General features: G+C 40.2%; 1 protein-coding gene across 8 annotated transcripts in view; it reads right to left on the reverse strand.

Moving 5' to 3' along the window:
• Positions 1 to 18,994, reverse strand: part of Large1 (LARGE xylosyl- and glucuronyltransferase 1) — a 461,800-nt gene that overhangs the window by 328,266 nt on the left and 114,540 nt on the right. For all 8 annotated transcript variants that reach the window (XM_070014410.1, XM_070014413.1, XM_070014406.1 and 5 more), the window contains one exon: positions 1,698 to 1,885. In XM_070014410.1, the coding sequence (XP_069870511.1) occupies positions 1,698 to 1,803 (106 nt within the window). In that variant the 5' untranslated portion in view covers positions 1,804 to 1,885. The remainder of the gene's footprint in view (positions 1 to 1,697; positions 1,886 to 18,994) is intronic.

Genomic DNA, 18,994 nt, shown 5'->3' on the forward strand with positions numbered 1-18,994 from the left:
GACAATTGTTCGGACCCATTGCCAAAATCTAACACCACACTGAAGCACAAATGTGCATAGAGAACAGTAACATGGTTAAAAAAAAACAAAAACCTAAGCTCTTGAATCCAGTCTGGGCTTCATCCTGATGGACTTGGAGGTCCTGGGCAGATGAACAAAGCTTCTGACACACCCCATCTAATCAACTGGGATAGTAACTATATGAAATCTATGGTGACATGGTGAGGACCAAGATGGCCAAGGTCTAGCACATAGAAATGGTCATAATACTAGTTGTTTATGGACTATCAACATCTTCATTGCTATTGAGTAGTAGTAGTAGTAGTAATACTAGTAGTAGTTGTTGTAGTAGTAGTATATTATCAGTTTAATTACACTGCTGAAGTCCGTGTTTTTCCTGTGGAACCCTATACTGGCACTGGGTGGTACTGTCCTTTTGGATAAAGGCTCTCCTTGTCAGAGAGCACATTTCCTTACATCCCTTCAGGATCAGCATCAGTTCACCTTCCTACTTTTAATTGCTCTTCTGAAATTAGCCACCCACTGCCAAGGCACATAGCTACTTAAGATGTAAGCTCTGAATGGCCCAGGGGTATAGCTGAGCTGAGAGGCAGGTTATAGTACTGGGCCCCAGTACTGGACTAGAGTTCAGGAACTGAGCTCTACCTTGTTTACATTCTACCTGGCTGTCTCAAAGCAAATCTTGGTAAGTAAAGTGGCAGTCCTAATTAAAAAGTAGCCTTGAGCTGGCAATAAAATTTATTCATAAAAAATAAAAACACAGTAGTGACTTCCTAAAGCCATTTTTTCATGAGAATTTTTTTTCTTAACTCAAGTGTGGGGATAAATAAAAAGAAAATAAGCGTTCTCACATTGCCATTCTTCCCCATCCTGAAAGTAGGGAAACCATCTTTGACACAAAAAAAATTCCCCATATTTGAAGTCACTGGCTGAAGAAATGATGAATCTTGTCTTTTCTACTTACTTCTTGGAAGTGGTAGGGATTATCGTTTGTGCTTACTTGTTTGGGTAGGGCAGTTTTTCTATTCCATCCCTGTGCTACTCATCAGAACTGAGCATCTATCACCCCCAGCAAAAGCCTGATAGCCCCCACAAAACTCTCCCCCAACACCCTGCTTCCTATATCTCAGCACACATCACCATTCAGAGAGATCATTCATTAATCTATCTATCTGTCTGTCTGTCTGTCTGTCTGTCTGTCTGTCTGTCTACCTACCTACCTACCTACCTATCTTCACATAGCACACGTTCCAATTGGCTGCTATCTCAACACTAGGTTTGGTAGGGAAGTCAAATCAACAAAATAGTCAAATGTCTGAAAATAAGAATGAGCAGATGAATCAATGGCAGAAACATCTGGTTCCATCATTAAACTCCAAGGCTCAACCTTCTCCCCTTCCTTCACATACTAAAAGAGTTTTTTAGATGTTTCCAAACTCACCAACCCACCATCACATCAAGGTGCACCTTATTTTGCTCTTTTCATTTTCTCCTCAGATAGCTGATGGCTTCCAACAACCTATGCAAGAAGTCATTTCCCATGATAAGGCTTCAATATTCCAGTGCTCTACCCAATGAACCTGGGTGATCCAGATGGCTTTGAGGCTCATTCTTGAGGCTCTCATTCTGAGACACTTTGACAATCCCTTCCTTCCTTCCTTAATTCCCACCCTTACCTTCGAAGCTCCCAGCAAACAAATATATCCAGGTGATGGCTGGGATGCACAGCAGAGTCAAAGAGGCAGCCAGGAATTTCCGTCTCCCTCTGCAGATTGCCAGCATCCTCTCAGAAGTAGCAATCCCTATTCCCAGTGTCGTGTCTCTGTCCGGAGCATGAAATCCTCAGCCTCCCTCATAGTACTTTCTGAAACAAAGAGCAAAGAGCAAGGGCTCAGTCCTTCACACAGTAAACAAATGAAAACGGCAAAATAAGCATAACGTATAGATGCTGAAAGCAGACCTCGTCTAAGACTTCCTGCTTACATTTTAGTATAAGATATGACCAAAAAATGCTGCCCATCTTGCAGTCTATCAAAACCAAAACAGTTGAGGAAATAATGAAGTCTGAGGAAACTTTCTCTCTTTCATACCCATGTGACTAATACAATTAAAGGAGAATTTAGTTACCATCTATATCTATCAAGCACTAAAGAGGTGATGCATATTCAAAATGGGAACAGTGGCTGACTTCAAGGAGCATGGCTTAATCAGAGACCAAACAAAAACTTCTGCAGGAAACAAGTACATGACAACTGAGATTTACATGGACCTGTTGTAGAAGACAGATAAAGTTGCTGATACATTTCAGGCGACCCTGAACAATACCTGAGCTACAATGAAGAGTACACACAAAGAAAAGGAACTTGGTCAGGCCATAACATCTACCTTCATAGACCTAAGTCGCAGAAGAGAACTTACAACCCAGTAAGGACTACATTCACAGCTCTACCTTTAATATGATGAAAGAAGAGGTGAATTCAAAAAAGCATCAAACAACAACAGTGTACAGAGAATGGACAAGAACAAACAGATAATCTCTAGCCAGCCTGGTGAGGGATGATCCTTAGGCCAGGAACAAGACTGGCCACAATGCCAGGACATGTTAAAAAAAGAAAGAAGCTTGATACAAATGAAGTACAGAGCCCATAAGCTTTCACCTGAATATTTGACCAGAAAATCATATGACTTAAACAAGAGGTTAAAGAGCCAACAGATCACAAGATCTCTTCTCTACTTGCTCCCTAAGATGGATGTCACATGGTCACAGATGGGAGTTCTACTCCCCTGACAGAGAAGGATACCCTGTGCAGACAGATGTAACAGATGTCCAAATAATAGGCATGCATGGAACAGCTAATTTGGATGTCCCCCTCCATATTGCCATGGTATATAACTGTCTCCATCATAGCTTTTATGCTCCTTGTAATGGTGTGACCTCATTGATCTGACTCCATTCCTTACCATTAATTGAGGCCCCCACCCTTTCTGATGCTCACACTTCCTGACTTAGCATACTCCTTATCACCTGCATAACTGTCTGTTAAAAGAATGAATGAACTCAAGAGTCTAACCAGAGGCAACCTCTCCAGCTTCAGGAGTTTGTGCTCTGCAAGTTATCAGCAATAAACAACTAATGGAGCCAATCTCAACTGTCAGTGCTGGGCTTTCTTCTGCAACCATTTGGACGGATCTTCTAAATGGCCTTATGAAACAGATGAAAGAACTCAGGGCTGGAGAGGGTGGACTAGAAAGTTACACTGAAAAAGCAAGCCTTTCGAACACAGAACGTTGACTTGAGAAAACTCTCCCCTAGGAAAGTATTTCATGCTGAAAGTATTTCATTTGGGAAACAAATACAGCACACACTCAGCAAACACACATAACACACACACACACACACACACACACACACACATACACACACACACACACACACACACACAAGCAGAACACAACTATTAGATTATGAGAGTTAGGCAAGGAAGATGCTAGAGTCTCTTAGGAGAAGAAAGAGAAAGAGTAAAGGACTGTGCTATAGTTTTTAAGAGATCTAGGTTCCAATCCAGCTGCTGCATCCAGCTTGATTGGTTTTATTCAACTATAAGCCAAACTGATACTAGAAATGACTTTAGACTTTGGGGAAAATAGGACAATGGGAAATGAACTCAACTGCATCAACATTGCTAAAACATTTTTTAAAAAACTGTAGAAAACTTATTTTCCTCCTTTTCTCTCCCTACCTACAGAAGTTAATTTCAAAATGATATGCTTTGAACAAAGTTTTAAAACAGAGTCTAGGATAGCTTGTCTTTTATAATGATGCTGGCATGAGGAATTAAACCCACCAGGTGAAAAATATTCCTTCATGGATTTAACTTTTAAATGACAGCTCTGTGCAGTAAAAACAAGTTTAAGGGGGAAAAATATCTCAATTTACATCAGAAGTAAGTCAACATGGGAATCAGCACAGGAAAAGAGGAGATAGAAATGGGATGGACATTATATCCCAAACAGGTGCAAATGCTAAGGCATGAAGTAGAAAAACCAGCTCTGTTCCTTCAAGTGTCATAGTCATGGCTAAATACCCTTCCTTAACTCCAATGCAGTCCCGTGGTCAGGATAGTTTCTCCTCCTAAACATGTACTCCACCCTCTTCTATCTGTCTCCACTAAGGAAATTCACATTTACAAACAATATATGAGCCGAAAAAAAAATCTCATATGTTAGGCCATAAAAGGAGGATTCAAAGTTCAAATGTATAAGCCCATCCAATAATGTTTATATGTAAGGACAATAGCTACATGTGTATAGACATGAAGAAAGGCTTACATGTTGAAAGGTACCACTAGGCCTAGGATATGAGCAACTGTACTATATATAAATATACGGTCCTAAAATTTATACAAGAAGCATGCACTGCTTAAAAACTACTTAAAATCTTCAATCATCATTGTTATTGATCATAAATGAGTCAATAAACCGACACATGGAACTGAAACCCTCCTGCATAAATATTTAAAGATTAAATAACTAAATAATAAATTTGGAGAGAAAAGCTTAAATTACTATGTCTGGTTATATTGTTCACAATTCAAAATACCCCAGCACAGAGCATGAAGTATATAATTTACATGTGTAGGTATAATGAGTCAATCTCTGCAGCATCTAACTGGAAACACACCCTCCAGGCTTGTCTGGTTACATTTTAAAGAACCTAGTCAGTAATCCACTTTTCAAATGCCTTGTGCTCTAAGTGTTTGGGGTGGGGGTGGGGGACTGAGTGAATATGCGCATGCACGCATATGCACACACATTAGTCTTGGGACATGAATTCAGGGACAAGAGCTTGCTCAAAGCTATTATGCTACCAATAGAGCCACAGCTCCACTTCCAGCTTTTTGTTGGTTAACTAGAGATAAGTCTCACAGACTTTTCTGCCCAGGTGGTCTCAGAACCATGATTTATCCTCCTGAGTAGCTAGGATTATAAGCATGAGCCATCAGTGCCCAGCCAGAGGCTATCTTTTCATTACCACTTTGGTTGTTAGAAATTACATTGTGTGTATTCATTATATACGGGTTGTCTAGAAACATATGAAGAGGAAATAGAAATCTATGGACTTGGGCTGGGAAGGTGGCTCAGTGGTAGAGTACTTGCCTCATATGAATGAGGCCCGGGATTTGATTCCTCAGCGCCACATAAGCAGAAAAAGCTGGAAGTGGCGCTGTGGTTCAAGTGGTAGAGTGCTAGCCTTGAGCTGAAGAGCTGAGGGACAGCGCCCAGGCCCAGAGTTCAGGCCCCACAACTGGCCAAAAAAAAAAAATCTATGGAATTAAAAAAAAATCTGAAGGAAGTTGAGCGCCGATGGCTCAGGTCTGTTATTCTGGGAATTAAGGTTCAAAGCCAGCCTGGGTAGGAAAGTTCGTGAGACTCTTATCTCCAATTAACCACCAGAAAACCAGAAGTGGCACTGTGGCTCAAGTGGTAGAGCACTTGCCTTGAGCTGAAGAGCTCAAGGACAGCACTCAGGCCTAGAGTTCAAGCCCCATAACCAAAAAATAAAAAATAAAAAAAATAAAATAAATAAAAAATAAATTTAAAAAAACCCTGAAGAGTCAGCACATTAGAGCTGCTGATTTTAACTGGAACAGGTTGGGTCCTGTCATTCATACCATGTCACCTCTGCCTTTTCTTGCAAAATGTTGTCCCAGTTCCTGATCTTTACACGACTACATCTGCTCATCCTGGACATTCATCAGCTTTGAACATGTCAGCTCAGAGAACTCTTCATGGACAATCCTATTCCTAATAAGCTCCTCCCCGGGCTAGGAAGGTAGCTCAGTGGCAGAGTGCTTGCCCTTGCATGCATGAGGCCCTGGGTTCGATTCCTCAGCACCACATAAGCAGAAAAAGCTGGAAGTGGTGCTGTGGCTCAAGTGGTAGAGCGCTAGCCTTGAGCTGAAGAGCTGAGGGACAGTGCCCAGGCCCAGAGTTCAGGTACCATGACTGGCAAAAAAAAAAAATTAAAAAAAAAAAATAAGCTCCTCCCCAACATCATCTATCACTATGCTGTGTTTGTTTCCTTCACAGTATTCGTCAAATTCTGAAATTAGGCAATTATTTGATTGATTAGTTGCTAACTTGCTGCTGTGTCACTAGATCTTAATCTCACTTGGGCAAAAAACCCTGTCAGCATTAAAGTCAATGTACACCCAGGTACCCAGATAGCATTCCACCAGTATCTGTTGGACAAATCAATGAAAGAGTGTGCCCTCAGGTACCTCTGTAGTCAAAAAGTTTGTTTCAAGACGTAATTTCAAAACAAAGCCAGCCTTGGCTGTCTAACATCTGTAACATGATACACATAATCTGCTTAGTACCTCAAGGAGGTCCCCATAGCAATGTTCTGGCCCTGACACAGATACTGTCACTGTCATGTGCACTGATGTTACTAGAAATGTTCACTGTCTCTCCATTCTCTGCTTCTTGGGGAAAGAAACTTTAAGTGTCTGACACCTCTCACTAAGTCTCCAGCCACACAAACATCCCTGTACATCAGGCCCCAGAGCATCTCCCTCATGTAGATGGTCCTTGGCTGCCAACCTGGCACTTGGATCTGGAGTCCCTAATTAAAAATTGATCTTGGGAACCAGGTGCCAGCTGGTGGTTCATGCCTTCAATCCTAGTTATTCGGGAGGCTGAGATCTTAGGATTCTGCTTCAAAGCCAGACAGGGAAAAAAGTTTGTGAGATGCTTACCTCTAGTTAACCACCAAAAAGCCAGAAGTGGAGCTGTGGCTAAATAGTAGTGCACTAGCTTTAAGAGGCTTTTCTTTGGTATGCTTGTTTTGTATTCTTTTTTTCCTTTGCTTTCCTTTTTTTCTTTTTTTTTTTTTGGTTTTCTGTTTGCAGTTATTTCTTTTGTCTTTTGTTTTTTTTTCCTCCTTGGGTTTATTCATGATTCTAATTTCAGTACCCTGTGTCTTATATATAAATTTATTTGACTTGGGGAAGTGAAGGGGAATCACAGAAAGGGTGTGACCAAGGGCAAACCAATACAACAGTAATACTCACTAAACAATATGTTAGAAATGAACTTTATAACTTGGAGGGTGGGAAGGGAATTGGGGTCAGAGGGAAAACATAAGAAAACAAGAGAGGGGGAACACTGCTCCAAAAGAAATGTATTCATTACCTTACCTGTGAAACTGTTACCCCTCTGTACATCACCTTCACAATAAAAAAAAAAAAAGAGCTCAGAGGGACAATGCTGTGCTCAGTCCCTGAGTTCAAGTCTTAGGACTAGCACATGCATACACCATACAAGCGCGCGTACACATACACACACACACATTGATCAGAGAACCCAAAGAGTGAAAAACACATAGGATATGCTTAAAATAAACATTGAGAACCCGGAGTTCACTGTCTTGTAAAGGCCATGAGAGTCCATTCCTATTATCTCCAGTTGTCTTGATCTCAATGAGAAGTACAATTCTCTGGCTGCAACTAAACATGCCACTGTCTCTGAACTGCTGCGATGTCAGAGATCAAGGGCAGTGGGCACGCCAGGTACTCCAACACTGTCTCCCTTCAACCTCTTCACTCAACTCTGCAGATGAGATACATTGCCTGTCATGGGAGTTTTGTCCATCTTGTCTCTGCCACATGAAAAGCAAACTGCAAAGCACAATCTGCATTTCATATGGGCTTCGCAGTATTTTTCAAAGCACTGGGAATCAAGAGACCTGGGTCAAATGCCAGTCATCCCTATTCTAGCTGTAGGAGCTTAGTAAGTCACTCAAAAGCTTGGAGTCTTGTAAGTATGAGGCAAAGGACCATTGCAATATCAAATGTGGCTACAAGGATCTAGAAAGGTCAAATGAAATGTAAAATATGATGAAATTAGAACTGTGTGAGATGTTGAAGTATTTGGATTAAAATGAATTTGTAGAATTTTAGCTGCTCATCATCTTGCAATGGCTTTGGTACTCACAAATTAGATGCAAGTAGGAAAGAAACTTAACAACAACAAAAAGATGTGCTTTGCTCCTGATCCTCCAGGCTACTTACCCTGGTAAAGGGTGGACTACTAAAATGGAAAGTATGCTCTTATATCAGGAGAAGGGAATTACAATCTCCTCTGAGCCCAGGATTCTACATGTCCCTGTTCTTTATAAACAGACCATACTTGTTCTTTAAAAACAGATTGTCTTATGACAAAGATTATACAGTAGAGGACACTTGTCCTTCCTGTAGACATCTGAAAACATTAAATGGAAAATGCCTCCAAAAATTCCTAAGTTTAATAAGCTTTCCACCATTCTGAGTGGCATGATGAAATCTTGTGAGATTGGATCCCACTCTATCTGGCCCAAGATGTGTTGTCAGTCACTTTTGTATCCATGTGGTACATGTTACTCATCCATTAGTCACTTAGGTAACTCAGCTCTCAGTCCAACTGCCAAAGATTGTAACGTTATGTTCAAGTAACCCTTACATAAATTCCTAAGTCACAATGCTCACCTCATCCCTCTCAGTTCAACCTTTCATCAAACAACCATATCATCACATTATCATCATAAGAAGGATGAGATTAGTACCATAAGATGTGGTGACATTGAGAAAGACTACATTCATGTAATTTTTATTATATGGTTTTATCTGTTATGCTATTGCTAGTAATATTTTGCTATGACGTTTTATAAATTATACTTTATCATAACTATGTATGCATGTATTATCATATATATGTATGAGCATATGTAAATATGTATATATGAATGTATATACATACATATGTCATAGCTACGCAAGAGTATGGGTTCTGTACTGTCCAAATATATTTTAAATATCCACCCCTGAAGATACTGGGAACAAACTGCATCTCAACAATGCTTGGTAGGAAATGTACTCCTTACCTTGCTCATGTAACTGTAACACCTTTGTACAGTAGTTTCACAGTAAAAAACTTATTTAAATATTTTTTTAACTCATGAAGAACCAATGTGTTTCCTTGGATAAGAAACAGATCACTTTTACAAAGCTCTCTTCCATAGCCACAAACACATCAAGATGCACTATACTCACAAACTGTCACATTGAAGTGAAATCCCTTTGTATAGCTATTTAAAGATAATAGGAATAAAAACTATTGTTCATCATTTAAATCACATGGTATGTACAAAATATTAACATGTAATCAATATAAATCATGATCTATGGGTTATTTTATTCTTTTTTCTCAATCTCAGCCTTGAAGTGTATCTTAGCCTGACACACAGCTCATTTGGAAAAGGACATATTTTTAGTGCTTATCATCTGTACTGTGGCCAACTGAAATATTTCCTAAGTTTTCACATATACTATTGAGGGATGGAAGACTAACTACAGGCTGGAGAATGGATTTGTGGCAGAGGACCCAGGAGGCACTGCAGTAATACTGCCTGGATAAAGAGTACCAGTACACGTAGAGAGAACAAGATTTACTAGATGTGACAGTGCTAAGGAAACCAAAAACAAACACCAAGAAACCCAGGAAGTGACTGACACTTTCACATGGCCTTAATTTGTGCAATATCCACCTGTGAGACTGAATGTACAGAGGCCACAGAGGTTCAAAGAGGCTAAATGACTCAAGTCACCCAACTGGTAACAGGGGCCCTGGAATAACCAAGACTGCAAATCAACAGGCATTCCTTTACATGGTAACAAAGACCTCTAAGACCTGACCCTGCTACGCTATCTCTACATTCCAACCTAGGAGCCCCACATGGATGAAGGAGACTATGTAGTGTCACACACCCTTGCCTTCTTCCTGACCTCTTCTACCTACTAGACTTCCTCCTCACTGACTCCTTGTTTACATGATACTCTCAATCAGGGTGAATTCCCTTCCTCTAGGGAATACTGAGCTATGTTTGGAGGTATTTTTGATGATCAAGACTGGCAGGATGAAGTGCTACTAGAACCTGACAGGTAGAAGAGAGGAGCTGATAGACATCTTACATGGCATAGGGCAACAATACAAGGAAGAACAGTTCAGCCCAAAATGATAACAGTGTTGAGGCCAAGAAACCCAGACCTAAAGCAAGAAGTCCTCAGGAAGACCTTTTGTCATTACTGGACTCCAAGGATGTTTCACCAGAGCATGTACCCAGCAGACCTGCAAATTCATAAGATCTACCTTTCTCATAGCTGTCCAATTGCCCCGGGAAAGTAAGCACATTGATCAGCACCCCAAACAGGTTCCCTAATTTCTTTCCTTTACATTACCCTACACAATGTGGATTTTGTTTTATAAGGCTGCGACTCTGGTTTAATAGACCTATTGGGAGGCAGGTGGTACAAATATTACTTTTATCACAGATATCTCACTGAGGTGACACAAGTAGAAGAGCAAAAGGTTTGAGGGAAAATGCAGAAGTAATTAAAAATGTTGAATTCCCATGTTAGGCTTTTCAACAATGTATTGCCCCACAGATCTTTAATACAAATGGATCCTTCCGGAGGCTGTACACTTTTCTTAGGGTCAGCTCCAGAAAGGTTGATTTTTATAGAAGTTTTTCTTCTGAATGTTAAATCAGTCCTTCACCACATTCACAAGGCTACCCACCAAGTCCTCTGATGGAGCGTTTTGGTCTTCATCTCTTTAATTTCCATCTGGAAAGGGATAATTTAGGCAGGCATGCCTCACATTTTCATTCTGCTTAAGCAAACACTTACAAGCTTTTAACAAGGGCAATTGCCACAAAAAAGCACTTTGGCTTTCCTGATTGTACAAGGTCTACCTGTGTCTGACTTGTAGAGTCTATTGTGCATCTGAGTTTCAGGGCCTATGGAGCTTTTATGTAAATATCTCTGGTGGCAAATGATATAAAGAAGCCAGCTATTTCTAGGTGATTTCTTCACACTTGGTCATTCATGCTGGTTCACAACTGGATAACATGACCTCGAAGTGTTTTCTATTTCAATGCTGGTCCAGAATTGGGGGCACAAAAATGGATACATGTCCTTGATAGATCCTGCCCTTCAGGGCTTTTAGGAAAAGAATGAAAGACAGGTACACACAAAAGTCAGGGTCAAGGGAAATACAGTTGTTAAGGGAAAGTCAAAGTTGAGCTTACCTAATACAAGAAAGGAAACAGAAAAATCACAGATTAAAACTGTAAGGTCTGCCCTGGGCCATGTGGGCCCTGTCCTCCATAAGTCACCGCCCAGTACCTGTGTTACTTAGGTAACTGGCATACCTGGAAGCAGTCACCATCCTCTCCTCTAAGATCGCATCCTGGGATGCCCACAGTCACACCTCCCATAGGACCAGGGGAGGGTCCCAGAGTCAGAGGTCACATCCGGATCCAACATGGCCTCACCTTTCCCTCTTCCTGGCCACACCACACCTTTTCATATCACTGGCCTAGATAAGTCCTGGCCCGGAGATGGGCCATGTGCTCTCCAACATGCATGGCAGGGCTTCAGTTTGGTAAATACATTTTTCCTGCCTAAATACCATGTGGCATTCTCTTCATAGGCTACCTAATTAAACCTATTTAATTTACCTTACAAAAACAAACAAACTAAACACCACTAGGGCATGGCCAGAACTGAGGATAGAAGCTTCCTTACAGAAGCTGCAGGAGACCTTCAGATAACAATGTTGATGGGTGAAACCTGATGGGTCTTGGCTCTTGGCTATGAAGTGAAGTAATGGAGCTTGATTCTAAGGCTGCAGAATAACTACTGAAGACCCAAGCAGGAAAAATGGCCTCAAAGAAAGCCAACAGCAGTGTGAGAGCTGGATTAGGTGCAAGAAAGGGTGTGGGCCCAGAGACTGTCTGGTATAGGCCATACCATTGCTTTGGGACATTCCCTTTAATACCAATCTGTCTATAGGTGGGCATGCTGTAGTATGGAATGGGATCAATAACAGCAGAAGATACGTTCAAGGAAGGTCTGATGTGGGGCTGACCTGTGACCCAGTCCTGGTCAGGAGCTGTGATAAAAGGAGAAGACATAGCAACTTCACCAAACCCATAAAGGAAAGACAAACACAAAGGAATTCCCCATTTGGATAGAACCATTACTTGTCTTAGATTAAAGGAAAAAATATCTCCTGAACTCAGGGCTTCGGTGCAATCTCTTAGTTTGGTTGTTGTTGATGGTAGTTTGTTTTGTTGTCTATTTCTCAAGGCTAGTGCTTTACTCCTTGAGTCACAATTCCATTTCCAGCTTTTGGGTGGTTAATTAGACATGAGTTGTTTTGGGTTTTTTTTGTTTGTTTGCTTTTGTTTTTTGTCAGTCATGGGGCCTGAACTCTGGGCCTGGGTGCTGACCCTCAGCCCTCCAGCTCAAGGCTAGCACTCTACCACTTGAGCCACAGCACCACTTCCAGCTTTTTCTGCTTAAGTGGTGCTGAGGAATCAAACCCCAGGGCCTCATACATGCAAGGCAAGCACTCTACCACTGAGCCACCTTCCCAGCCTCAGACATGAGTTTTATAGACCTTCTAGCCAATCTGTCATTAACTGCAATCTTCAAATCTCAGTTTCCTGACAAACTAGATTGTAAGTATTAGCCACCAAGCCCAGCCAGATGTGTGTGTGTGTGTGTGTGTGTTGTGTGTGTGTTGTGTGTGTTGTGTGTGTGTGCTTGTGTTTATTAAACTAGGGTGAAAGTCATATGAATTTTCACAGAAGTGGAATGATACAACATGTGACACCTTTTGTGGCTTGCTTCTCCAGTAGGAGACAGTCAGGGAGATGCAGTCCATTCTGATGCAGAAAGAGATACCGGTCAAAGAGTAGCAAGACTACTCAAAGCATCTGGAGTATAGACCAGATGGCTTGAAAGGTTTCTGATCCCTTTCAAATTTCTAAAGGATATAAAAGAAAGGCCATGGGGCTAGAAGGTTCAAAAATGCTTGTTCTGTGGCCTAGTTGAACATTTATCCGCCCGAGGCTATAGCATCTGGGGACTCCATACACTGATCACCAATGTCCAAGCCATAGCATGTTTATCCTCTCCTCAATGTATCCTCTGCAGTGCCATTGGAACCGTGCCTGGCTTAGAGCCATCTCATTCTCTCCTGTGAGAACTTTCAGCTGCCACCTTCAATATCAGAGATTAAACTTCAAGCTCACAGGCTTCTATAAAAATAAATGGTTCAGATATACCTCATTCACACAGCACATCAGACAGATGTGGCCTGTAGTAAGCAGCTTTCTTAATAAGTGCTAGTTCATTAGTTGTGGGGCTGTCAGGGGATCCCAATAGCTGTGATAACACACAATGCCGTCCTCATCTTAGAAAGCAAGCTAAATGGTCTCCATTTTTATCACACAATTCCAAGCTTGCTGTCTGGCTTTGAGAATCAATAGCCTGGTAGTTATGGTATCCAATAAATTTGTCTTCACTTGGACTTTTTTTTTAAATCATTTCCTAGACCACTTGAAGAAGCAGGATAAAGTAAATTGCTCCTCTTATAGCATTTGTTTTCCAAATCTAAAAGTTTACATGGACATGTTCCAGGGGTCAGCAAAGGAAAAAAGGAAAAGAAAGCAGCTATGAGAGACTCGCTCCAAGGATCAAGGAAGTGTCCAACTGGGAACATTTGAGACAAGTCACTGAACAAATTTCACCTGAACAAATGTCAGGGGCCTGTTTAGGATGACCCATCATTCACCTAACAAAAGAATTCACATCCAGTATTTCAAATATGCCAGACTCTGGGATAATCAATTTCTGTAAATTATCTCACTAGTTCTCATGGGATAGCTGTGGAGAAACATGACACTTTCATACCACATACACATACACACACAATTTATCTCTTTCCACACTCATACAGAACACTGAAACCCCAAAAAAAAGGAAACTGTGCCAGCTGTGAGGATAAGAGGAAGCAACATAGAGTCAGCACATGCTGGAAAAAAATTAACACAACACTGACTGCAGACCACTGTGCTCATGTCTGAAAGTTAATATGGGAACAGACATTTCTCCAATCTAATGCCAAATATAGGGAAACTGGGTAGGGAAACTGAGGCTCTGTCCGAGAATTTCCTGATGTACAGCTACCCACAAAGCCAAGGAAAGAATGGTGTCTGAAACCTGAGTTCTTGACTTTTCCTTCTGCTACTTCCATCCCATCTTCATCATCAAGCCAATTCATATTTTTTAAATTTAAGGGTCTGTACATGCATGACCTGAAGCATTCAAAATTAGAGTAGAGTTGCTTCAACAGTCTCCTATCCCAAATCTATGAGGACAGAACTGGGTTTCAGGACCTGGGAGAAGAGGCAGCTGGACAGTGATTACTGATGATAATGGGATTTCTTTGGGGTGAAGAAAATATTATGAAATTAGTGGTGACAATCATACAACCTGGAGACTACATTAACAACCATTGACTTAAAGACTTTGAGAAAAGCTGAAATTTACAGCATGGTAGTTATTCCTTGATTAAGCAAAATCAGTGACATTGCAGCAATGACAGGTGACAGTTTCATAGAATAGATTAATAACTACAAAAATAATGAATTGTTCATTTGTTTTTTAAGGTACTTTATTAATTGATCTTATATTTTCTGAACAATTTCCAAATCTCAGCATATCAACACAGTAAATGCTTTGGCCTGACTTAATTTTCAAAATATAATTTACAAGTGAAAAGACTAAGTTTCCAAAAAGTGAAGTAATTCCTTCGAGATCCTCTGTGGGACCAAACGCCTGTTTTCTAGACCTCCAATCATTGTGCTTCACAAAATTTATTTCAGCTCATTGGATCTCTTTTCAGAACAAGAGCAATGATGGAACTGAGGCTTCAGATTTACTAGAAGACAGAGTGAAGCCTGCTTATAAACAAAAGGAAAGAAGGCTGAGATGCAGAGAAAGCACATGAAGAGTTGTTTCTTCTATGAAAGGAAGAAGAGATATTCACTAGATTTACTCAAGAAGAAAGGTCTTGTTTGATTTTGCTTTATAATCTGATCATTTAATCAAGCAAATATCCACTGTTTCTGTGAGAAGCAGTGCTTGCTGCCTGGCTGGGGACTCTGGACATGATGGAGAAGACAAAGACAAAATTAGTGCCACTGCCTCATCTCCACATCTGTGCCTGAGAAATAGCTCCAGATCTATTGGGGATTATTGATTTTGATCATGGACTCTCCTGGAGGCCATGGACAAGAAGGAAGTGGTAGAATGGACTAGAGTTGGTCATCAATGGATCATTAAGGAAGGACAGTTATCGAGAAGGAAACTATGGGGTTGATAAAACCAACTAATAATGAATTACAAGACAATCCCTCACTTTCTTCTCCCTGTTTTCCCCTTCTAGGCATGAGGGGTTCACAACAATTTTGCTTCCAACTCCAGGGACCACTGATTCAGAGGCCCATGATGCGATCCCTTGCCTTCTTACTCACTCACTCACTCTTTCAATTTTTTTGTTTCTCAATCACAATAAATGCTTAACTGCGAATGAATAAAACATTACACTACTTAAGTAATAGTATCTTTGAGCCAACCACTGTATTTTATGTTTTACATGTATACATAGTCTTATTGAAATCTACCCCTGAAAATCAGATGGTACTGTCCCCATGTGCAAGATGAAGAACCCAAACAATTTGCATAAAATTGCATATCCATTAAGTGATAGGACCATGGGATGTAAACCACACAAGGTGACTGCAGAATGTCCATTTCCACTTATGATCTGCTTATACTCCAAAAACCCCTGGCAGCCAACCGAAGAACTATAAAATTCTTCCTTTGATCTGAAAGAGCAAAAATTAAAGGCAGATTTCCAATGCCCTGATTTACATTTTAAACAGTATCCAGGAGTTTGGGTATTCCAAAGCAAAAGTAAATAATCTGTTGGAAATTTAGGAAATGAAATTTAGGAAATAATCTGTTGGAAATGAACTTGACTTAGCTTCAAAGAAATCTGTCCTTCTGTCTTAGGACATAATTGCTAGTAATAAATATAAAATGAATCTTTATGCTACACATATACATGTTACTTTTATTTACATGTAAATACTATCATATAATACACAAAAATATTGATTGTTGGTAATATACACTGTAAATAAGGTGTATACAGAAAGACTGACACTATACATAATATGTACTATACATACAAAATGTATAGCTATGCCATCAAATGATATGTATGTGTGTATACACATATATATGAATATATACGCATATACACATATATATGTATATGTGTATACACACACATATATTGGTTCTCTTTTCAGAACAAGAGCAAAGATAGAACTGAGGCTTCAGATTTACTAGAAGGCAGAGTGAAGCCAGCTTGTAAACAAAAGGAAAAAAGGCTGAGATGCAGAGAAGGCACAAGAAGAGTTGTTTCTTCCATGAAAGGAAGAGGAAAAAGTAAAGGTCAACAGATGTTAAACAACTTGTAAAGTCCTTAGGTAAGTGCAGAGTAACCATTCAGAATCCCGAAATCTGAAATACAAAATTATCCACAATCTGACTTCTTTTTTTTCTTTCTTTTGGTGGAACTGTGGTTTCAACGCAGAACCTCAAGCTCACTAAGGCAGGTATTCTACTACTTGAGCTATCCTCCAGCTCCAAAATATGAGTTTCTGAGAGCCAGCTGAGTTATCATGTGTGAAAAATTCCACACTATTAAAAATTTATTTAATCAACAAGAGTATTTGAAAATATTGTATAAAGTTACCTTTAGGCGAAGGGATGGGAAGGGGAAACAAAGGAGGAGACTAAAATGCTTGATAAGAAATGTACCATTATCTTGCCCATGTAATTGTAACCCCTTGTACAGTATTTTCACAATAAAAAAAATTAAATTTAATTTATAAAAAAAAGTTACCTTTAGGCAATATATAAAAAGTACCCTGTTTAGACATGGGTCCTACCAGAAAGATCTCTCATTGCATTTTTGCAAATATTGGGGAAACAAACAAAAAACCTAAAATCCCATAACCATCTGGTGTCAAGTAGATAAGGGGCCTAACCTATAATCAGTCAATCTGAATCTGAAGCTCAAGCCAGTCTGTTGCTGTATCTAGCCCTTTCTAATCCCCTATATAGTTATTTCTCAGGAACTGAAACATGACAACTACACCAGGCTAACAACTTAAACACCAAATATAACCAAGTACCATAAACATCTGACAAGTTAAAAACAAACAAACAAACTGTAAAAGCCATGCACACTGATCACAGGACCCATTGGGAAAAAAGAAAAAATAATAATAACAATTAGTTCTTGTTTACAAAATACTTTTGGGCCCTTTGTCAAACAAAATGAGTTTGTCTGCCAGATGAGATCTCAATTTTCCAAGTTCATTAGCCGCTGATGAACAGAAAGGGTCACCTGGTGATTTAATAATTTGGCCCTGACTCTTGTCAAAGCCACTTAAAAAGGAAAAAAAAAATCGAAGCTGTCATGCAAGAAAGGAAATGCTATTTAGTCCAATTTGTGTACTACTTCCGTGCATATGAGGAGTAGATATTTGCAGACATGCTGAATTAAGTCACCAGCACCAAGGCAGGGTGCTGAAAGATTTTTTTAAAAGAAGTGGAGAGATGGCAGGACTGTTTAAAATGCAACTTGCTAGGAGCCGCAGGCAGCAATAAATTGCCTAGAGGCCTAGTCTGACAGCCTCTTTATTATTTCTACTTTTTAATCCTGTAGGTAGCAAAAACATGCTTTTAAATTATAAAACTCAGAATCATTAGGAAATGAGGAATTCTTCAAGTGGCCCACATCCTCAAGGTATCATCAGTAGGACACATAGCCCATGGAGAGCTGAAAAGGGGAGGGAATGTGGACTTGCAATTCTAAAAGGTCCTTACGAAGAGACAGATGCTCTATAGTTCTACTACTGCATTTATTTAATATAGCACAGGAACACTAAGGTTTGGACCCAAATGTATTTAATTAGAATAAAAAAGCATCTACAATATATTTCTCTCCAAATTGCCCTACCCCCAGCTATGGAGGTCAAATTCAATGTTGCTCATCCATTGCCAATAGACACTTGTCTTTTGAAGAATTTACTTAGATTTCCACAAACACAGCTCTTGGAATTCTGATAACTCGGAGAGGTTACCTGGGAAAGGATGGATTCTGCCATAGGACATGAAATGCTATAAAATATCCAGACCTCCCAAAGACAGACCATGGAGAGAGGCTTGAGGGACCAAATACCTCAACTCCTGCAGAGGTTTCCTTGTATATTGCTCCTTTCAGAATCTCTTTTATTACCTTAACACAGCCCTTCAGGTCTCATTCAACTCAGCTCTCACATGCTCAAGGAAGTCTCTTCCTATAACAAAGACCCCTCCTCCTTCCTAAACCATCATTCCAAATTGAAACTCTCCATATGGTTATTTGATTGTGATATTGCTACCTGCCTAAAGTGTGAGCTCCTGTGATAAGGGGTTCACTTCTTTCACAGTAAACCGAATCACACACTTTGCTCTCAACTGAAACAGTATGTTCTGCCCAGTCCTGAACAGGAGCTCAGGAGCTAGGGTAGCTCTTTGAAATGTCTGATTTACTGGTTAACTCCACCAAATCTCTACAGAGGCAAGTTTCAGAGATGGAAGGATCTCAGTAAAGATGAGGTAGGAGATGACCTTAATCTCCAGTGGTGATATCTTTCATTGCAAAACCTGAGCCCACTCATCAGGCATTGCTCTTCTTCCTTCCTAAACAAAAGTCTTCATGGTAAAGATGCAACATTTTTTTCTGCAATGACTTCTGGTTTCCTGGTGGTTAATCAGAGATAAGAGTCACACAGAATTTCCTGCCCTGGCTGGCTTTAACCACGATCCTTATATCTAGCCTCCTGAATACAAGCTTGTAATACAGGCATGAATCACCAGCACCCAGCAATAATTTATTTTTATTTTTTAAATTTTTTTGGTGCGGGTCCCAGGGCTTGAACTTAGGGCCTGGGTGCTGTCCC

This window comes from Dipodomys merriami, unplaced genomic scaffold (genome assembly GCF_024711535.1).
Source record: "Dipodomys merriami isolate MVZ:Mamm:240054 unplaced genomic scaffold, mDipMer1.0.p SCAF_97, whole genome shotgun sequence".
In the NCBI taxonomy this organism is placed as follows: domain Eukaryota; kingdom Metazoa; phylum Chordata; class Mammalia; order Rodentia; family Heteromyidae; genus Dipodomys; species Dipodomys merriami.